General features: G+C 48.8%; 1 protein-coding gene across 3 annotated transcripts in view; it reads left to right on the top strand.

Annotated features, from left to right (window-relative positions):
- Window positions 1–17860, top strand: part of Jarid2 (jumonji and AT-rich interaction domain containing 2) — a 177225-nt gene that overhangs the window by 156907 nt on the left and 2458 nt on the right. For all 3 annotated transcript variants that reach the window (XM_052157277.1, XM_052157276.1, XM_052157278.1), the window contains 11 exons: window positions 180–1212; window positions 3737–4239; window positions 5215–5307; window positions 7813–7931; window positions 8018–8088; window positions 8684–8798; window positions 11219–11324; window positions 11655–11837; window positions 12284–12414; window positions 12946–13129; window positions 14566–14673. In XM_052157277.1, the coding sequence (XP_052013237.1) occupies window positions 180–1212; window positions 3737–4239; window positions 5215–5307; window positions 7813–7931; window positions 8018–8088; window positions 8684–8798; window positions 11219–11324; window positions 11655–11837; window positions 12284–12414; window positions 12946–13129; window positions 14566–14673 (2646 nt within the window). The remainder of the gene's footprint in view (window positions 1–179; window positions 1213–3736; window positions 4240–5214; window positions 5308–7812; window positions 7932–8017; window positions 8089–8683; window positions 8799–11218; window positions 11325–11654; window positions 11838–12283; window positions 12415–12945; window positions 13130–14565; window positions 14674–17860) is intronic.

The raw sequence follows: 17860 nt of genomic DNA, 5'->3' as shown, positions 1-17860 counted from the left end.
TGACACCTGGCTTTCTGCTGTCACAGATTAATTCTTGATGGGCTTTCTGCTTTACTTAGCTGATGTCAGAATGTCTCTTCTGAGCCAGGTCTGTCAACAGCAACTGAAGTAATCCTTTCTTTCTCACTGTATTTGTCTGGATACTAATTCTTTCTCCCCTGCTTCTGCTGCCTCCATAGGTGTCTAAGGTAAATGGAGTCACTCGAATGTCATCTCTGGGTGCAGGTACAAACAGTGCCAAAAAGATCCGAGAAGTCAGACCTTCACCATCCAAAACTGTGAAGTACACTGCCACAGTGACCAAGGGGACTGTCACATACACCAAAGCCAAGAGAGAACTGGTCAAGGAAACCAAACCCAACCACCACAAACCCAGTTCAGCTGTCAACCACACAATCTCAGGGAAAACTGAAAGTAGCAATGCAAAAACCCGCAAACAGGTGCTATCCCTTGGGGGTGCGTCCAAGTCCACCATCCCGGCTGCCAGCGGCCTCAAGGCCAGCAGCAGGTTGAACCCAAAGTCATGCACTAAGGAGGTGGGGGGGCGGCAGCTGAGGGAGGGGCTGCGGAATTCCAAACGGAGACTGGAAGAGGCACAGCAAATGGACAAGCCGCAGTCACCCCCCAAGAAGATGAAGGGGGCTCCAGGCAATGCTGAAGCCCCTGGCAAAAAGGCCTCGGCGGCCTCAGGAGAGAAGGCTCTGCTGAATGGACACGTGAAGAAGGAAGTGCCCGAGCGAAGTTTGGAAAGGAATCGGCCAAAGCGGGCCGCGGCTGGCAAGAATATGCTGGGCAAACAAGCACATGGCAAGACAGAGGGCACCCCCTGTGAAAATCGTTCTACCTCGCAACCCGAGTCCTCGCACAAGCCGCATGACCCGCAGGGCAAGCCAGAGAAGGGGAGCGGCAAGTCTGGGTGGGCAGCGATGGACGAGATCCCTGTCCTCAGGCCCTCCGCCAAGGAGTTCCACGACCCGCTCATCTACATCGAGTCAGTGCGCGCTCAGGTGGAGAAGTCCGGGATGTGCCGCGTGATCCCCCCTCCAGACTGGCGGCCGGAGTGCAAGCTCAATGACGAGATGCGCTTCGTCACGCAGGTCCAGCACATCCACAAGCTGGGCCGGCGCTGGGGCCCCAATGTCCAGCGGCTGGCCTGCATCAAGAAGCACCTCAGATCTCAGGGCATCGCCATGGATGAGCTGCCCCTCATAGGTGAGTTCCAGGACTGAGTGGTGCCCGTTGTAGCTTTGCTGTGATCTACCATGAAATAGATGGACTTCTCAATTCATTTGCCACTTATAGTGGAGCCTTTGTCCCCGTGGTCCTAGTCGTTTGTGTTAATAAATAAGTTTGGAACTGAAGTGTCTAGACCACGGTGCTAGGGCCCCTGGGCTTCTGCACAGTTTTTATTGCTCTAAAGCTGCCATGGCTTCAAAACCACAAATTAGGTGTTTTCTAATTCTGCATGCTGGCAGGATTGGTTTCTGCTAAAGAGCATCTCTCTGGCTTGTAGTAGGCCACCTGCACTTTGGTCGTCCCAGAGCCTTTCCTCTGTACATCTGTCTGGGTATCTCCTTATAAGGACATCAGTCAGGCTGTGGGAAGGTCTGCTTAGGTGACCTTATTTTTTTTTTTTTTTAACTTAGTAGCTACATTATAGACTCCTGCTCACAAACCATTACATCATGGGGTTTTAGGGTTTTGTACTTGTTAATGCAAGCTTGGGTGGTCTTATTTGTCACCTTCCATGGCTTATGCCCTTTGTTTTGTTTTTATCCTAGCATTCTAGGACAGACTTTGCTCGGAAAGGCCACCTGGCTTTTACATTGAGGCCAGTCCTTCTGCGTGGTAGCAGCTACCCTCATTGTAGGGTTCAGCTCTCATGAAGCCGTAATCTGTCTGTGGTTGGGATGTAGGGCATCGCCAGCAGTTGCTCCAGAGACAGGAGTGACCATTGGCAGGTGGAGAGTGTGTAACTTCTCTCCCCAGGGGGGCTTCCATTAAACATGGCTGATGGGGGTCTTTTTGGTTTGTCGTCTCTTGCCAGTGTTGGCATGGCAGGAACAGGCTTTGGATCGAGGCACATAGACATGATGAGGATCTATGCCCCTTAGCCCCATTGCCAACCCTCTAGAAAGGAAGGAAGTCCTGCTTTAATGAGCTCTGTGGCTTGGTGGGTGCCACTCCTAACTCTCCTCCAGTGCTAGTGCTTTTGTGTTGGAAAGGAGGTGAGAAGGCAGGTAAAGTTGCCATGGTAACTTGTTGGATGGTTCTTTCTTTGTTTTCTCCTTTAAGCCACGAGCGATTTCATCATTGCTTATGTTTATGTCCTTTGCCATTACCCATAGGATAAAAGTAATGTGAGCTACCCAGGGGCCACTGACTTGGCCCATGACCCAGGCAGGGTCAGACCTAGGCCTTCCACTGGGTAGGACTGGGTAACTTTCCTATGCCTTCTTATGACTGACTCCTGGGGAACCTCTCTTCAGGAAGGCACTTAGTAAGTGGCCTTGGTGAAGCTTTGGTGGGTGGTACAGGGCGGGTGTGTTCTAAGGAACTTTGCAAGCATTGCATGTCATTTAGGACTGCATGCATAATTCATACTTTGATTTTGGAAGCCCTAAACCAGATACACTGTAGCTTGTGTGCCATGTTCGGAACACATTTCAAAGAGGAAGATGACGAAGTTAAACAACAGAAATCTACCTTTAATTTGCCACTGTGACTTCGTGGGACCATAAGGCTGCTGTGGACTGTCATGCTGGGTCTGAGGACCCTTTCTTCGCCAGTGCCTTCCTTCCCTCCTTCCCTGTGTTCCCAGCCAAGTCAATTCTGGTAGTTGGTAGAGCAATAAATGGGATCTAGGCTGCTGTCTCATCTTGCTGACAGGAGAGTTCAGAGACTCAGTCTGTAGCCAGCTGGACATCTGGTGCCTTATTAATGTCATCTCAGCCCTGCTTTTGAAGATTGAAGAATTTCTTATTTTGTTGTTGTCGTTTGTTTTTTGGTTTCATTGTGTTGTTAGTAGTTATTCCTCTTTAGTGCTGTGGCTTTTCCATTTTCCATCCAGGTGGATAGAGAGATGCTGTATTTTATACATCTGAGATGGCTTTGCTTCTTCGTTGATTACATTTTTGGTTTGTGTTTGTGGCCAGGTTAGGCAAGTGTTGTACCACAGGGCCACACAGCCCAGCCCATATTTTGAGTTGTAAGAAACATTTAAACTCATCTTTTTAGAGACAAGTATCCTTCTCCCCCCCCCCCCCCCCCCCCCCCCGGGAGAGACAAAAAAAAAAGCATGTATGAGTGGAAGCTAGGCTGTTTGGAAGAGGCAGCTTTGATCACATGTGCACGACTTTCCACAGCATTGACAATGCAGTAAAGGTGTGGGGAAGCCCTGGCCATGCTTAGCTCTAGTCACCTGTACACCTCTGTGGAGTAGTGCCTCAGTTGATGCTGAGCCCACAGCTTTGGTACCATTTCAGTGATCCTCTCTTTCTCTGGACAATTCCTCAGATACTATTTCTGGCCCCCTTCCAAAGAGGATCGGACCTCAGTCTGCTTTGTCTCCTAGTACTTAGCCATGACCCACTTAATGCTTAAAACTGTTTGTACATGCAAGCTTTCTGCTTTAGAGCAACAGGTTTGTAATAGGCGTTCAAGACTAATAGGACCTAGGAAGAAAACCCAATTTTCTTTGTATCCTTCTTAACCACTTCACCCTCTCACCGCCCAGGAGGCTGTGAGCTCGACCTGGCCTGCTTTTTCCGGCTGATTAATGAGATGGGCGGCATGCAGCAAGTGACTGACCTCAAAAAGTGGAGCAAACTAGCAGACATGCTGCGCATTCCCAGGACTGCCCAGGACCGGCTGGCCAAGCTGCAGCAGGCCTACTGCCAGTACCTGCTTTCCTATGATTCCTTGTCCCCTGAGGAGCACCGGCGGCTGGAGAAGGAGGTGCTAATGGAGAAGGAGATCCTGGAAAAGCGCAAAGGGCCATTAGAGGGGCACACAGAGAATGACCACAAGTTCCACTCCCTGCCCCGCTTTGAGCCCAAGAATGGGCTCATCCATGGGGTGACACCCAGGAATGGCTTTCGGAGCAAACTCAAGGAGGTGGGCCGGGCCCCACTCAAGACAGGCCGGCGGCGACTGTTCGCTCAGGAAAAAGAAGTTGTTAAGGAGGAGGAGGAGGAAGACAAAGGTGTCCTCAGTGACTTCCACAAGTGCATCTATAAGGTAAGGGAGCTGTACCCTGCCCTGGTGGAGCCAGAGGAGGCTGACGCATTCTGTGGGTGAATGCTAGGACTCTATCTTACATTGTGTTGAGCTGCTGTGACCAAGTATCACAGAAGAGACATTAATGAGTGGAAAGATTTTCTGTGTTGGGTCTAGAGGTTGGGCTACTTCTCATTTACAGCATTAGGTGAGTGCTTGGCAGCTTGGTGGAATCACACAGACTTTTCATGAAATGATGTGTTCTCCATGCCTCTTGGTAGTGATTTAAAGCCTATACTATGATAGTATATTCAATCCAAGGAAATAGTTCTTGTTTTTATCAACCTGCTTTTTTAAAGATACTTTTAGATCTAGTTGGAAAAATCTTTTGCCGGGCAGTGGTGGTGCCTTTAATCCCAGCACTTGGGAGGCAGAGGCAGGCGGATTTCTGAGTTTGAGGCCAGGCCTGAGTTCCAGCTCAGCCAGGGCTACACAGAGAGACCCTGTCTCAAGAAAAACAAACAAAACAAAACAAACTGGAAAAAATCTCATGTGGTTGCCCCAGGTCCCCCCAACAGCTTTTCTGTGCCCTGGGGCACTGCCCTAGGGCACTGAGGGCAGTTGCAGGGGCATGCCCATCACCTCTCTTGTTGCACCTGTGGTAGTTAGTGTCACATTAGATCCTCTTTATACTTAGGCAGTTTAGAAAGGTTTTAGGTTGCAGGAAAGTCTGTTTGCCAACCTTATCCAAAGCCTTGCTTTGCTGGAGAGCAAACCCAACCCCTGCCTTCATGCTCATGTCTTGGTGGTGTTCTCCAAAGCAGAGTGTACTGGGATAACAAACTTGTATGGATGTTGTCACCTACCAAGCCCACAGTGTATCTTTGTCACCATGGGGGAAACCAGTAGGCAGAGACATGTGACAGTAGGCAGAGACATGTGACAGAAATAAACTCAGTTTTAAGCCATACTCTTCTGCTTTTTCCTTTGTTTCAGGGAAGATCTGTTTCTCTAACAACTTTTTATCGAACAGCAAGAAACATCATGAATATGTGCTTCAGTAAGGAGCCTGCCCCAGCAGAGATCGAGGTACGTTAGGCAGCTCCGTACAGCCTCCTGTGACCCTAGGCAGGACCCTTGGGCTTGGTGCAGCATGATGGACACGGGCAGAGGCTGTCCTGTCCTGTGTGTCTGTGCTTGCATAGCAGAGCATTTTCTTTTGGAATCCCCTAGTCTGCTGGAAAGGCCTGGGGCTTGTGATCACTGGTCCAGCTGGCAGTTTTCACCCTCAGTGAACTGCTTCTCCCTCTCCTCTCTGTGTGCTCTGGAGGAGAATGTTTGGAATCCCTGAAGTCATGGTGTGCTTTTCTTCTCTCCTGTTCTTCATGTAATGGGATTGGCAAGTGGCCATTTTTGTGCTACTGCCAGCTCTCTTCTTGGAGTTAGTGCAGTGTTGGAAAGACGGTGTGCTCTTGTGTGCCCTGTTCTGTGTGAGGTGCTGCAGACTAGAGCTGGTCCTGTTTGTGTATATTCCCTGGCAGTGCCCAGCAGAGTCCTGCAGACCCTACAGCTGCTGACATTGGAATCTATCAGTGGTTGGTGTTTGTGAAGGAGAGAAGCCAGTTGAGATCCCTGCCTCAGCACAGTTGGAGCTAGGAAGAGGAGAGTGGAGAGTGTTGGGGAGGTGTACCTGGGGGACAGTTCCCAGCCAGAGTTTTAATGGACTCTGGTTTTAGGACTTTGCATAATTAATTCTGTTGCTGATCACTCTCTAGAGGCCTAGCTCTGTAACCTGGAGCTGACCTCCACTGCCAACCCTAGTTTCAGCTGTCTAGGATCCACATTACACAGAAGGTCCGACACCCATGTGGCCATCATGATGGCTTCGTGACACCTCATGACACTATGCTAGACATGGCAGAGTGAGAGAGGTCAGCATTTGAAGTTACAAAGAGAACCTTTGTTATCTCTCTCGTGTTCTTGCCATCTCTACAATGAGCTGGTGATTACTGCTGTCCATAACTCATTTTACAGTCTTCTATATAGGAATTTTTTTTTTCCTCAGAAAGACTTGATTTTGCTGTAACCATACCCTGAATATTTAAAAGCAAAATTGAAGGCTTGATGAAATTCATATTTCCGTTTGTGCCAGCTGCTGCAGAATGAGGCCTTTGCCTCCTCCAGATGTTAGTGCCTGCAGCTCTCAGCTCTGCAGTCTGAGCCTCTGGGTCTAGTCAGGAATGGCATAACATTCCTTTATGGTTTGTGGCCATTTGGCCCTTCATGTGTCCTCCTATTCCTGGGATTTGGGTTGCAGTCTGATTCACTGGCTGAGTTTCTTACACTAAGGTTCATGCTCAGGTTTGGTGGGAGGAGAATGGATTGAAAGTGCAGCTGAGGGTGGAGGCAGGGCCATCTTAAAGGGGAAGGACACCAGTGCTTCTCTGTTGATTGCAGTGCCTTCTCACGCTGCCCCTATCCTAGTGGAATCAGCTCAAATTTTAGCCAGCTGTCTGTCTCTTTCCTTCCCTTCCCTTCCCTTCCCCCTCTCTCAGTACATTCTGAGGTCAGTTTTAGAGTACGTTCCTTTTCCAAGGATTAAAGTGAGCTTCGCGGGCTCGTTGGCCCCCCACTCTCTGTATTTCCATTTCCCAGAGGATGCTGACTTGCAGTAGAGTGCTGATTGGTTTGCAGAGCAGTTGTGCTGTGTACCAGTGCATTTAGTCTCCAAGTGCGAGTATACATGTCTTTCTCTCCTTATTCTCATTGCTGTTTATTTGAATTTCTTTCCTAGATGACATTTCACCATTTTTAACTGCTAATGTTTGTTCATGCTTGTGTGGGGGGTTTGGGCTTGCCCACAGCACATATGAACCAAAGAGGGAAGCCTTGGGGTTTCCCTTCTTCCTTGATTCAGTGCTGCCCATGCAAGGTTAGGTGGCTTGTGGACATCTGGGACTCTCCCTTGTCTACTTGTATGTTGCCCTACATGTGCTGGGATCACAGATGGTTTTAGTTAGGTTTTGGAAATCCAAACTCAGGTCCCAACATTTGTGTAAGTACCAAGGTGTTTTAAGTATACATTTCTGTGAGATCAAGTCTGTTCACATTATTGTATAATCATCGTCCCAAATCAGAATTCAGTTCTCTGTGATTCTAAAACTTGTAAATTCTTCATCTGGGCAGTCTCCGGCTTGCTCTCTGAGTGAGGCATCTCTTGTACAAACTGATTCTGTGTAGTTTCCTCATGCTCTCGCCACACTGTGTCAGGATCTCCACCCTTTCAAGGCTGGTGTGCATAAACTACTTGAGGTTACTCTACTCAGCCTCATAGCATATATGGGTGGTTTCCCTGAGTGTCTAACAAAGCTGTCATCATGGGCATCACAATGTATCCAGAGACCCTACATACTGCACTCTGTTGATTTGAGGATGTGTCCTCGGAGATGACGGTTGTATCATTGCCTTAGGTTCTGAGGGAGTTGCTCATGGGAGTTTCTTGATAGACCCCCTTGTACTGGATATAGTGTTCCAACTGTGTCTCAGGGTTCAAGTATCACACTGATACTGACTGGTTTTTCCTCTTCTCAACAGCAAGAGTACTGGAGGTTAGTGGAAGAGAAGGACTGTCATGTGGCAGTTCACTGTGGAAAGGTGGACACTAATACCCATGGCAGCGGGTTCCCAGTGGGAAAATCAGAACCCTTTTCAAGGTAACTGTCCACTCTCCTGTCCATGGTTTTCGGCTAGATGGTGCTCTTCCCCACCAGCTCTGACAGCCCCCTCTTTCCCTCTGCAGGCATGGATGGAACCTCACTGTCCTCCCCAATAACACAGGGTCCATCCTGCGTCACCTCGGTGCTGTGCCTGGTAAACATGACCTAAAAGCACACTTCAACAAAGCTGGGTGGCTCAGTAGTAGAGAGGCCCGGGCCTGGGGTACAGAGTGCATGCAGTTTCATGAAGTCTGAAAAGCTGTGGAACCCACATGGCTGAGTAGGCTAGCATTAGAAAATGCCTTTCAGCCTGCATTCTGACTCCTACGGCTGTTTTTGCTCGTAGCCCCCTAAGTGTACTGAGGAGGGAAAGCTGCTTCTGATGTAGGTAAAGCCACCCCCCAGAGCGTCTGATTGCTATGAATACTTTGGGCCTTGCAGTGGAAGCCTGAGAGACTCCCTTCTGTCCAAGCTAGGAGCCATGAATCCCACCCGTTCACTGTGGACAGAGGCACTTATGCGGCCCCCCACCCCCACCCCTGGGAGGGCTAAGGGTCTACAAGCTACTCAGCCAGAATGCAAGACTTGTTGACTTATCTCTATGTAGCAAGTGGGGAGGAGTGGGCAGCTTTTTCTTACAGTGTTATGTCTATGAGAGGCAGACTCCCATATGCCTCTCCTGAGGACACTCTTAATTGCTGTCAACTCTGAAGCACTGATGCTCTAAATGACATCTCTTTATGTTGTAGGAGTGACTATTCCCTGGCTAAACATTGGCATGGTCTTTTCTACCTCATGCTGGTCTCGAGACCAAAATCACCTTCCATATATTGACTACTTACACACTGGTGCTGACTGCATTTGGTGAGTACTCATTTCTAGTACAGGTACAAACAGCCTTAGGCATCTCAGGAAGCTGATGCTGGGACGGGCAATGATCCTGAAGGGAAGAGATGTGCTTTCCCCTAGCCAGGGACTGGGCCGCCTACCTGTGCTATACAAGGGTTGGAGGGTGCTCTCTGTGAACTGCCTGCCTAATCTGTCCACCCCCCTCCATCTGTTATATTTTATGGAATTCCTACAGTTGATTTCATAGCAGCATTCATAAAAAGTACCATGGGGACACTGGTCTGGGCAGCTTTACCTAAGTAGCCTTTTGTAAGAGGTCCAGAGCTAGTGTACCCATGAGGCATTGTGTCCCCATGAAGTATGTGGCATAGTGCACTCTCTTGGTCCTCTGTGATCTATCTGCTCATTGCTGAGCGCTCTTGCCAGGAGATGATGGGGCTTGACTGCATATCATAGAATGTCCTGTCTCAGTCTCACAGCCTGCTGGCCTCATGGGGGATGATGAAACATTATTGAACAGAATCTTCAACTGATGTGCTATGTGGGCAGCGCTCTGCTTGTGTGGTGTATAGTTTGTTCATGCCCTGATGAGCAAGGAGGGGTCTGTGTGTGATTGTGATGTTCAGCATCCTGTGGGACCTGCTGGGGTGAGGCTGGTGGAGTAGATCATGGGCAAAGGATAGGTGGCAGCTGTGGAATGTGCCACACACACACACTCTTGTGGACATGATCAAGATCCTGCCTCATGCAGGTGCTCCTGTGGCTAGCACCGATCTGTGGCACAGGTGTGTGAAGATGTGTGTTGTAGGCAGGGGTCCTGTTGCTGTAATGAACACCATTTGCAAAAGCATTGAGATTGAAAGGGTTTATTTGGCTTATGCTTCCATATCAGTGTTCATCATCAAAGAAGTTCAGATGGAACCCAGCGGCCAGACCTGATGCAGAGGCCGTGGAGGGCTGCTACTTACTGGCTTGCTCAGCCTTCTTTCTTATAGACCCAGAACCACCAGCCCAGGGGTGGCCTTACCTACAATGGCCCTTTCCCATTAATCAGTAATTATGAAAATTCCTTGCAGGCTTGCCTACAGCTGGATCTTATAGAGGCATTTTCTTGAGGTTACTTTTTCTCAGATGACGTTAGCTGTGTCAGGTTGACATAAAACTATGTAGTGCATGTGAATGTGTGAGTGTGTGACCTATTTGAACTCTTATCCCTGGAGTCATGATAGCATGAAGGGAAGCAGAGCCAGGGGTGTGATTAGTAAACTTTATGGCACACGGTTTTTCGGCCATGATTTCAGTAATGGAATATATTGGCTTTGAAATTTTGGGAAAATGTGGCGGATACCTTCTTTTAGCAATTGAGACCAAGATTTTCCATAAAGAGATAAATTGCATGATAAATGGCTTGAATGTTGGAGTTGTTTGGCCAAGTTCATGGTCCTGTGTAGGTATGGAGCTGCGGAGAGGAAGGAGGCCTGGCAGGTTTGTCTCCGTTCTCTTTGTCTCTTACCTATGATCTCAGGAGTGGGAAGGAACTCTGGCTTCTGCAGCCCCAGGTCCTTTCAAGACCCCAGTGTACTGAGACAACCATTGCCCAGGCAACAGTCATTCAGACAACTGGCCCTGCCCTGCGCCTGGCTCCCTATTGGTTATGCGTAGGCTATCCTTCACCAGACTTCTGATCATAACCATGTGTCCCAAGCGATCATGTGGTATATATAATTAGTACTTTCTTGGGTACAGGCTACTTGAGGTATTGAGTGCCATGAAAATGTTCAGTCTCTGCTATTGCAGTGAGTGAGGTCTATATAGATTGTCCCTTTGACTAAGTCACATTTGCAGCCTTTTCTCCCACTGAAGCCTCCTCCCTATCTCCATAAGGGGTAGTCTGTCTGTCCCAGACCCACAGCTTTCCTCATGTAGGTCCATCCTGCTCCTGAATGTCTTTCTAACCATAATTCCTCAAGTTGGGTTCTGACAGTAGTAGAGAGAACAAGAGTTCCCCAGGTCTTTGAGAACATTCCCTTGGTCTGTGTGTGTACGTGCCTGGCTTGGCCCTCTGTTAAGTTTCTTCCTAACAGTATGTAGCTCCAGGTTCTCCGTTTGCCGTTGCAGCGGGGACTTAGGCACTACGTTTTGCCATCATGAACAGCATCAAATCCTGTCCCTGTGCTTGAGGACTTGGCCATTCTTTGCAGTGTCCGAGAACTCACCCAGACTGAGCAAGTGTGCACTTGTTTCTGTTTCCGATTTATAGAGGGCTTCACCATCTGGCTTTGAAGACTTTTTGCCTCACACTGTGGGACAGATCTCTCTGTGGTTTGGCTGTGTTGTGGGCAGAAGCAGCAACAGAGCAAGGCCCTGGGCCAGCACTCAGCCCAGCTGCCCTACAGAGGACTCAACAGATGTCTCTTGTATCTCCAACCCCCCAGGTATTGCATTCCTGCTGAGGAGGAGAACAAGCTGGAGGCTGTGGTCCACACTCTGCTGCAGGGCAATGGTACCCCAGGGCTGCAGATGCTGGAGAGCAACGTAATGGTAGGTCTGTTATTGTCCGCCTGCACAACAGTTTAGGGACTGACATTCTGGGCTCCTGGCCATGCTGCATGTACCACAGAAGGGTTTATGGGCCTACGGAGGAGGAAGCTGTGTGCTTACCATGGCCTCTGGCTTGGCAAAGAGTGACATCACTATTAGGCCAGCATTGACTTGTGTTTTCTTGATTGTCTTGATATTTTCTGAAGGATAATCATAATCTGGTTTGTTAAGCAGTCCCTCCATCAGGGTGGTGTCCTTATGCCAAGCAACAGAGGGGTTGCCCAGCAGGGCAGTAAGGCACAGGCATTTCAGTTGGCACTATCTCCCCAGATCTCCCCAGAGGTGCTGTGCAAGAAGGGGATCAAGGTCCACAGGACTGTACAACAGAGTGGGCAGTTTGTTGTCTGCTTCCCGGGATCCTTTGTGTCCAAAGTATGTTGTGGCTACAACGTCTCAGAGACAGTGCACTTTGCTACCACCCAGTGGACAAGCATGGGCTTCGAGACTGCCAAGGTAAGCAGAGCAGGCATCCTTAGGCATCAGATATAATGCTGACCCAACCAGAGCCTTCTGCCAATGCTGGTGGTGGGGATCCTCGATGCCTGGAACTGGTTATAGGAAAGTTTTTGTCTTTTATATTATGACGCTATACTGGCCATCCCATAGTAGTGGGGATCACTCAAATACACAAGATAAATACTGCATCTGAGTACATAGAACGTCTCTGTTCATTCTGAGTTATGCTTCTGCCTCATGCTGGCCGTGAGGTCCCTGGATTTTTCTTAGAATCTTTGACTCATTACTATTATTTTCCAGGTAAGCAAAATGGTTGAACAACTAAGCATTAATCTAGATCCAATGGCCACTTTAGAAATCCACCCAGCTTCTCTGCCACTGTGAACCTCGTGTGTTATTTAATCATGGAAACAGACCCTTTGTAAAGGTGATTTTTCTTGCAGGAGATGAAGCGCCGCCATATAGCTAAGCCATTCTCCATGGAGAAGTTGCTCTACCAGATTGCACAAGCAGAAGCAAAAAAGGAAAATGGCCCCACCCTCAGTACCATCTCAGCCCTTCTGGACGAGCTCAGGTAGTGCAGGCTGGGCCTTAGGGGAAGCCCTAGAGCCAGCTGCAGGCACACGGTTGACCAAGCAGATGGGGGGGGGGGGGCTCATAAGGACAGAAACCATCCTTTGGTCCTCTGCTATTTCCTCCTCTGTTGTCTTCCTGTATGGTCTTGGGAAGCTCTTGGTGAGCTGGTATTGAAGAGTGCTCCCAAGCTGTCCTTCCTCTTTGTGGTCAGTGCTCAACTTGCCTTTTGGCAATAGTAGTACTGGAATACTAATACTATTAGTACTAATACTACTAATACTAGTTTTCTAATATTACTATTATTCTAATAGTTCTATTACTTATTAGCTCTAATAATATTGTATTACTTAATAGTAATATTACTATTATTCTAATAATATACTAGTATGGAAAGGGAAGGTTGCTGGGCTTCTGTCCCTGTGGCTGACTATCATCTAGTCTGAAGGGGTGACGGCAGGGATTTTAGCGGGGAGGAGGGATTCACGTGGGGATCCACCCTTCTGACGATGCCTGCCACTTACCCGCACAGGGATACAGAGCTGCGGCAGCGCAGGCAGTTGTTTGAGGCTGGCCTTCACTCTTCTGCTCGCTATGGCAGCCATGACGGCAGCAGCACAGTGGCGGATGGGAAGAAAAAGCCTCGAAAGTGGCTGCAGCTGGAAACTTCAGAGAGGCGGTGCCAGATCTGCCAGCACCTGTGCTACCTGTCGATGGTGAGTGTACAGGTGTGAGAGCCCAGTGGGGCCCCAGGGGCTGCACTACCAGGCCTGCTTCAGACCCTGGCCTCCTCACACTGTGGAGCAGAGCCTGCGGCAGTTGGCCACAGTGGGCAGTTCTGTCTAGTGCTGGTGCTCTCCCTGCATCCCTTGCTGTGTATTCCACTAGTGCCCCGCCCCAGTGGTTGCAGCACCCACATTCAGTCCTTCTGGGAAACACCCTCATACATTCCCCGCTGCATTCTCCTCTATGGTTCCAAGTTGCACCAGGCTGGCAATAAAGATAGGCCTCGGTGGGGTTTTATTAATAGTAACAAATGTGTTTTGGTCATAACTATGGAATTTGTGATTAGTCCTTAGAGTCTTTCAAAGGGGCAACCTGTTCTTTTGAAAAACATTTTTTGGGGTGGGCATGGAAGCCCCTTTAAAAAAAGCCCTAGATTTAAAGGCCTGCCAAATATTTGCACCCAAGTGTTGAGACCATTGTTCCTATTTCTTTTTGTAACATACAGGTGATAGGGCTTAAGGGTTCCTCTATGAAGGGTAAGTACACAGGCCCTTCTTGTAGGCCTTCTAGGCTTTCCATGTTACCTCAGGTAGCAGGGTGTAGCCCTAGCTGGTGGTGGCAGCACAAGCTCCTTGCTACCTGCCCCAATGTTCTGGATTATTGAATGAGTCACACACAGAGCCTTGTATTTAATATGCCTTAATCAGCTCAATTGCTGGGCCACTCCTAAACTCCTACGTTCTAATGTCTCTTGAGTTCCTTCTTACTCAAATCTGTATTCCACCTTTGGTTCCCTAGACCCCATGATGGGCCGCTCTTTGCCAGCTCTCCATGATTGGTGTGCTCTCCCTTCTGCAGCTCTCAAGCCTGGCTCTTACTCCTCTCCCGCATCGCTACTCTGCTCTCTCCTCTTGGTCCCCTTGCCCGGGAATCCTCAAAGCTCCATCTTTATTCACCAGTCAGAACCAACTTGAGGCTGGGACCCTCAGCATCTTACATGAACTGTTCTCATGCAATTTAGGGAACTCAACTAACATAATGCAAGCTTTAGGCCAAATCCACAACAGCACTTGTTTGGTAGACAGTAGTACTTGATGGCTGTCTCTGCTGTACTGTAGGACATGTCTAGTTCAAAGGGGTCAACATGTCCTCTGGAAGGGGACAGGGTTGCAGTACCCTGCAGGTCCTCTGGGGTGCTATTATTAGGAGCCCAGCCGATGTATTTTCGAAAACTCCCCAAGTCCTCACCTCTAAGGCAGTACCAGTATATTTTGTCCCATCTCTGGAGGAGAGCTAAGGAGGGGCTTTCCTTTCTTAGCTCCTTCCCATTCCCACAGCCCTAGTTGAAGACCCTGTACTGTTATGAGCCAGGCTTGGGCAGATGTGTGAACAGGCGCCCTTGACCTCAGCTTGGCTGTCTCCACAGGTGGTACAGGAGAATGAGAACGTTGTGTTCTGCCTGGAGTGTGCACTGCGCCATGTGGAGAAACAGAAGTCTTGCCGTGGGCTGAAGCTGATGTACCGCTACGATGAGGTGAGTTCTGACTTGGGCAGGGTCCTGAGTGCCTCAGAGCCCTCCCCAAATGAGATGCAACCAGGTTGATGTTAGCTTAGTGCCTAGCCATGCTTTGCAGGGTGGAGACTGAATGGAGCCACTGTGGCTCACTCTAGTTGGATGCTGGCCATTCTCTAGACTGGAGGGCTGGGCTGGCAGTGTGATTTGTTCTCAGTGTGTGTCTGGCCCCTATGTGTCCTTAGATCCTCAGCACTCAGTCTAAAGATCATTCTCCCCTTTCCAACCTCTTCCCATGGTTTTCTGGTTCTGACTCTGCCAGATTCTATGCTTACGCCATTCAGCAAGGTTACTCCTTACACAGGAGGTATCTGACTCCAGAGATGGCTCTTCAGAGCTGTTCAACCTGCCACCTGCTTTGATAGTGCATGTTGGAAAGCAAATTTCTGCCCTTGGGACATTTTCTTCTGGCTCCAGAGCTTATTCCATGTGAGTCAGAGAAAGCTGCCACAAAGGTCATTTCTGGCACTCTGGTGCCTAGTGGCTACACTGCCAGCATTGGAACCTCCTCTTCTGCTTCCCAGCTCTTCTAGCCAGACTTCTTGACTTCTCATGAGCCTACTGTCACTTTTTCCTTAACCTTGCCCCTACTGCTAAATGATGTGTTGCTTTCCTGACCTTGTGTAGCCACTGACAGTGCTGTTCCAGGATCCGCACTAAGGAAATGGATCGAGTAGGAGTACTGTGATTGGCCTGGGTTAGTCTTAGTTAGAATAGAGATGCTGGAGTATGAATTTCAGATCCCCCAACCTTTGTCTATGCAGCCAGGAAACAGCCTTCTGCAGAAGGCGCTGCCTCAAGGATTTTCTTGGCTGTAGACCGTATTCCTATGGGGCAGGAAAGGATCATTTGAGCCCAGAGCTTGAGTCCCATGTCTGCCTTACATGCTGATAGCGTGAGCCTGTTTCTGCACCTCTGGAGAGGTGCTGGTTGCTGTGCTCTTTGCATGATGTGGACACCTGCCATGGCCCATGGCTGCCCCTAAACCACCATTGGCCTCATGGTGGCCTGTGCTCATAGTCGAACGCTTTAGACTGAGGGCTAGCTCCCAGGCAGACCTGGAATATGGCTTCCTGTGCTGCCCAGCTGCTGGGGATCATGTCTACACGGGATCCACACTGTCTTCAGGTCCATGCACTTTGCTTGCTCTTAAATTCTGTGTCCAGTTCTACACATCACATTCACCTCGCCTTCTAAATCAGTGCTTCTCGGCCTTCCTGATGTTTTAGCTCTTTAATAATGTCTCATGTTGTGGTGACCCTTAACTATAAAAATTATTTTTGTTGCTATTGCCATGAATTGTTATGCATGTAAAATCTAAGCTAATAAGCAGGATATGTGAGACCCCTGTGAAAGGGTTGAAAGGGGCTGTGACCCACAGGTTGAGAACAGCTGTTTTAATTGAACCCCAATCCTAAGAAATCATCTCACTGTGGAATATTTCACATCAGTTGGTTTTCTAGCATCTGCAGTGACACTTCCTTGACTCCCCACTCCCACTCTCCTACCCCAGTACTGAGAGTGATGACATCTCAAGCCTGCTCTGTTGATGCATTTGGACTCTGCAGTACTTGTAACTCCTCTTTGGGTAAAGGAACATCTTCAACAGCCACCCCTGGCTTTCAGAGGCTTGCATTGCCGTGCTGGTATGTGCTGATCCTGGTCTGACTAGTGCTGCACATTTGGCAACCTGGTGCCCTTCTTCAGCCACCAGCTTTTGGACAGTGCCCACCATCACTGTGTGTTCCTCAAGCTCTGTATCTGGCTGTGTGGTCCTAAGCTCTGCCTTTTAGTCTTAACTCGGCCAACCGAATCTTCCCTCTTTGGCTGTGCTCCCTGAAGCTTGACCAGGTAGACAGAAAAGTGCATTCAAGACCTTTACATATTTGTTTGCTGAGGCTGGTTTACAGGGTTGGAAAGCAGAAGGTCTATTTACATCCATTTGGTTCAGTGGCAATAACATAACTTCTTTGGTCCCTACTTTGTCACATGAACAATAAATGTTAGTTACAATGTGCTTAAAATCAATTTTAGCACCGGGTGGTGGTGCCTGTAATCCCAGCACTCTAGGAGGCAGAGGCAGGCAGATTTCTGAGTTTGAGGTCAGCCTGGTCTACAGAGTGAGTTCCAGGACAGCCAGGGCTATACAGAGAAACCCTGTCTCAAAAAGCAAATCCAGAAATCAAAAAACAAACAAACAAACAAAATCTTAGCAATGAATAGGAATTTCTGTTTGGCATCCTGTACCATGTACTTCTTACAAAGCCCCCAGGACATATATCTGTGGTCAGGACAGCCTGAAAGCACTTTTAAAAGTGTATTTTGGGCGCCGGGCATGGTGGCGCACTCCTGTAATCCCAGCACTTGGGAGGCAGAGGCAGGCAGATTTCTGAGTTTGAAGCCAGCATGGTCTACAGAGTGAGTTCCAGGACAGGCAGCAGTACACAGAGAAACCCTGTCTCAAAAAAAAAAAACAAAAACAAAAACAAAAAAAAAAGTGCATTCTACAAACTGAACAGTGGGGTAGGAAGCCACCTGCTTTTTGCCAGCATTTTCCTGTGACCAAAGTCCTAGAAGTACTTGAGCACATCTGGTGCTCTGATGTTTGGTCAGGAAAAGTCATGCAGTCCATAAGGAAGCAGCCTCTCCCTCTGCTTGCTGAAGTAAAGGGAGTCAGCACTAGTTCTCAATTGAGTTCAACTGCTTGGATTGAATCTTAGTTCAAGTGCTGTGCAGCCCAGTGAGATACACTAGGGATTTCAGGCCTGTTCCTTCTACACCCCTTTACCCTTGCTTTTGCCTCCTATGCCGTGTAAAACTCCCAGGAAGGACGGGGCTCCCAGGCCATTCATTAGAACTTTGCTGAAGACAGCCAGGCAGAGTGTTTACTATTTCTCCAAGGCTTTCACAAAGGGGCCAGTCTTCAGGAGGCACACTGTGTGACTGTGCCACATCCATCCTTCAGCTACTTCTAGGCTTTTCAGAGGCAGAACTGGACTGTGTGAACCCCAAGTCCCTTCTGTCCAGGCTGCCTCCATTCCTCACCAGGTATTCAGGTTTCCAGCCTATGCTCTCTTGATTTTGAGACATCCTCCATTGTGTCCCAGGCTGGTCCCAAATATGTTGTTCTGCTTCAGAGCTGTGATTC

Source organism: Apodemus sylvaticus, chromosome 14 (assembly GCF_947179515.1).
Source record: "Apodemus sylvaticus chromosome 14, mApoSyl1.1, whole genome shotgun sequence".
NCBI lineage: Eukaryota > Metazoa > Chordata > Mammalia > Rodentia > Muridae > Apodemus > Apodemus sylvaticus.
The sequence above is the reverse complement of the archived record's forward strand: the minus strand, read 5'-3'. Positions and strand labels throughout refer to the sequence as shown.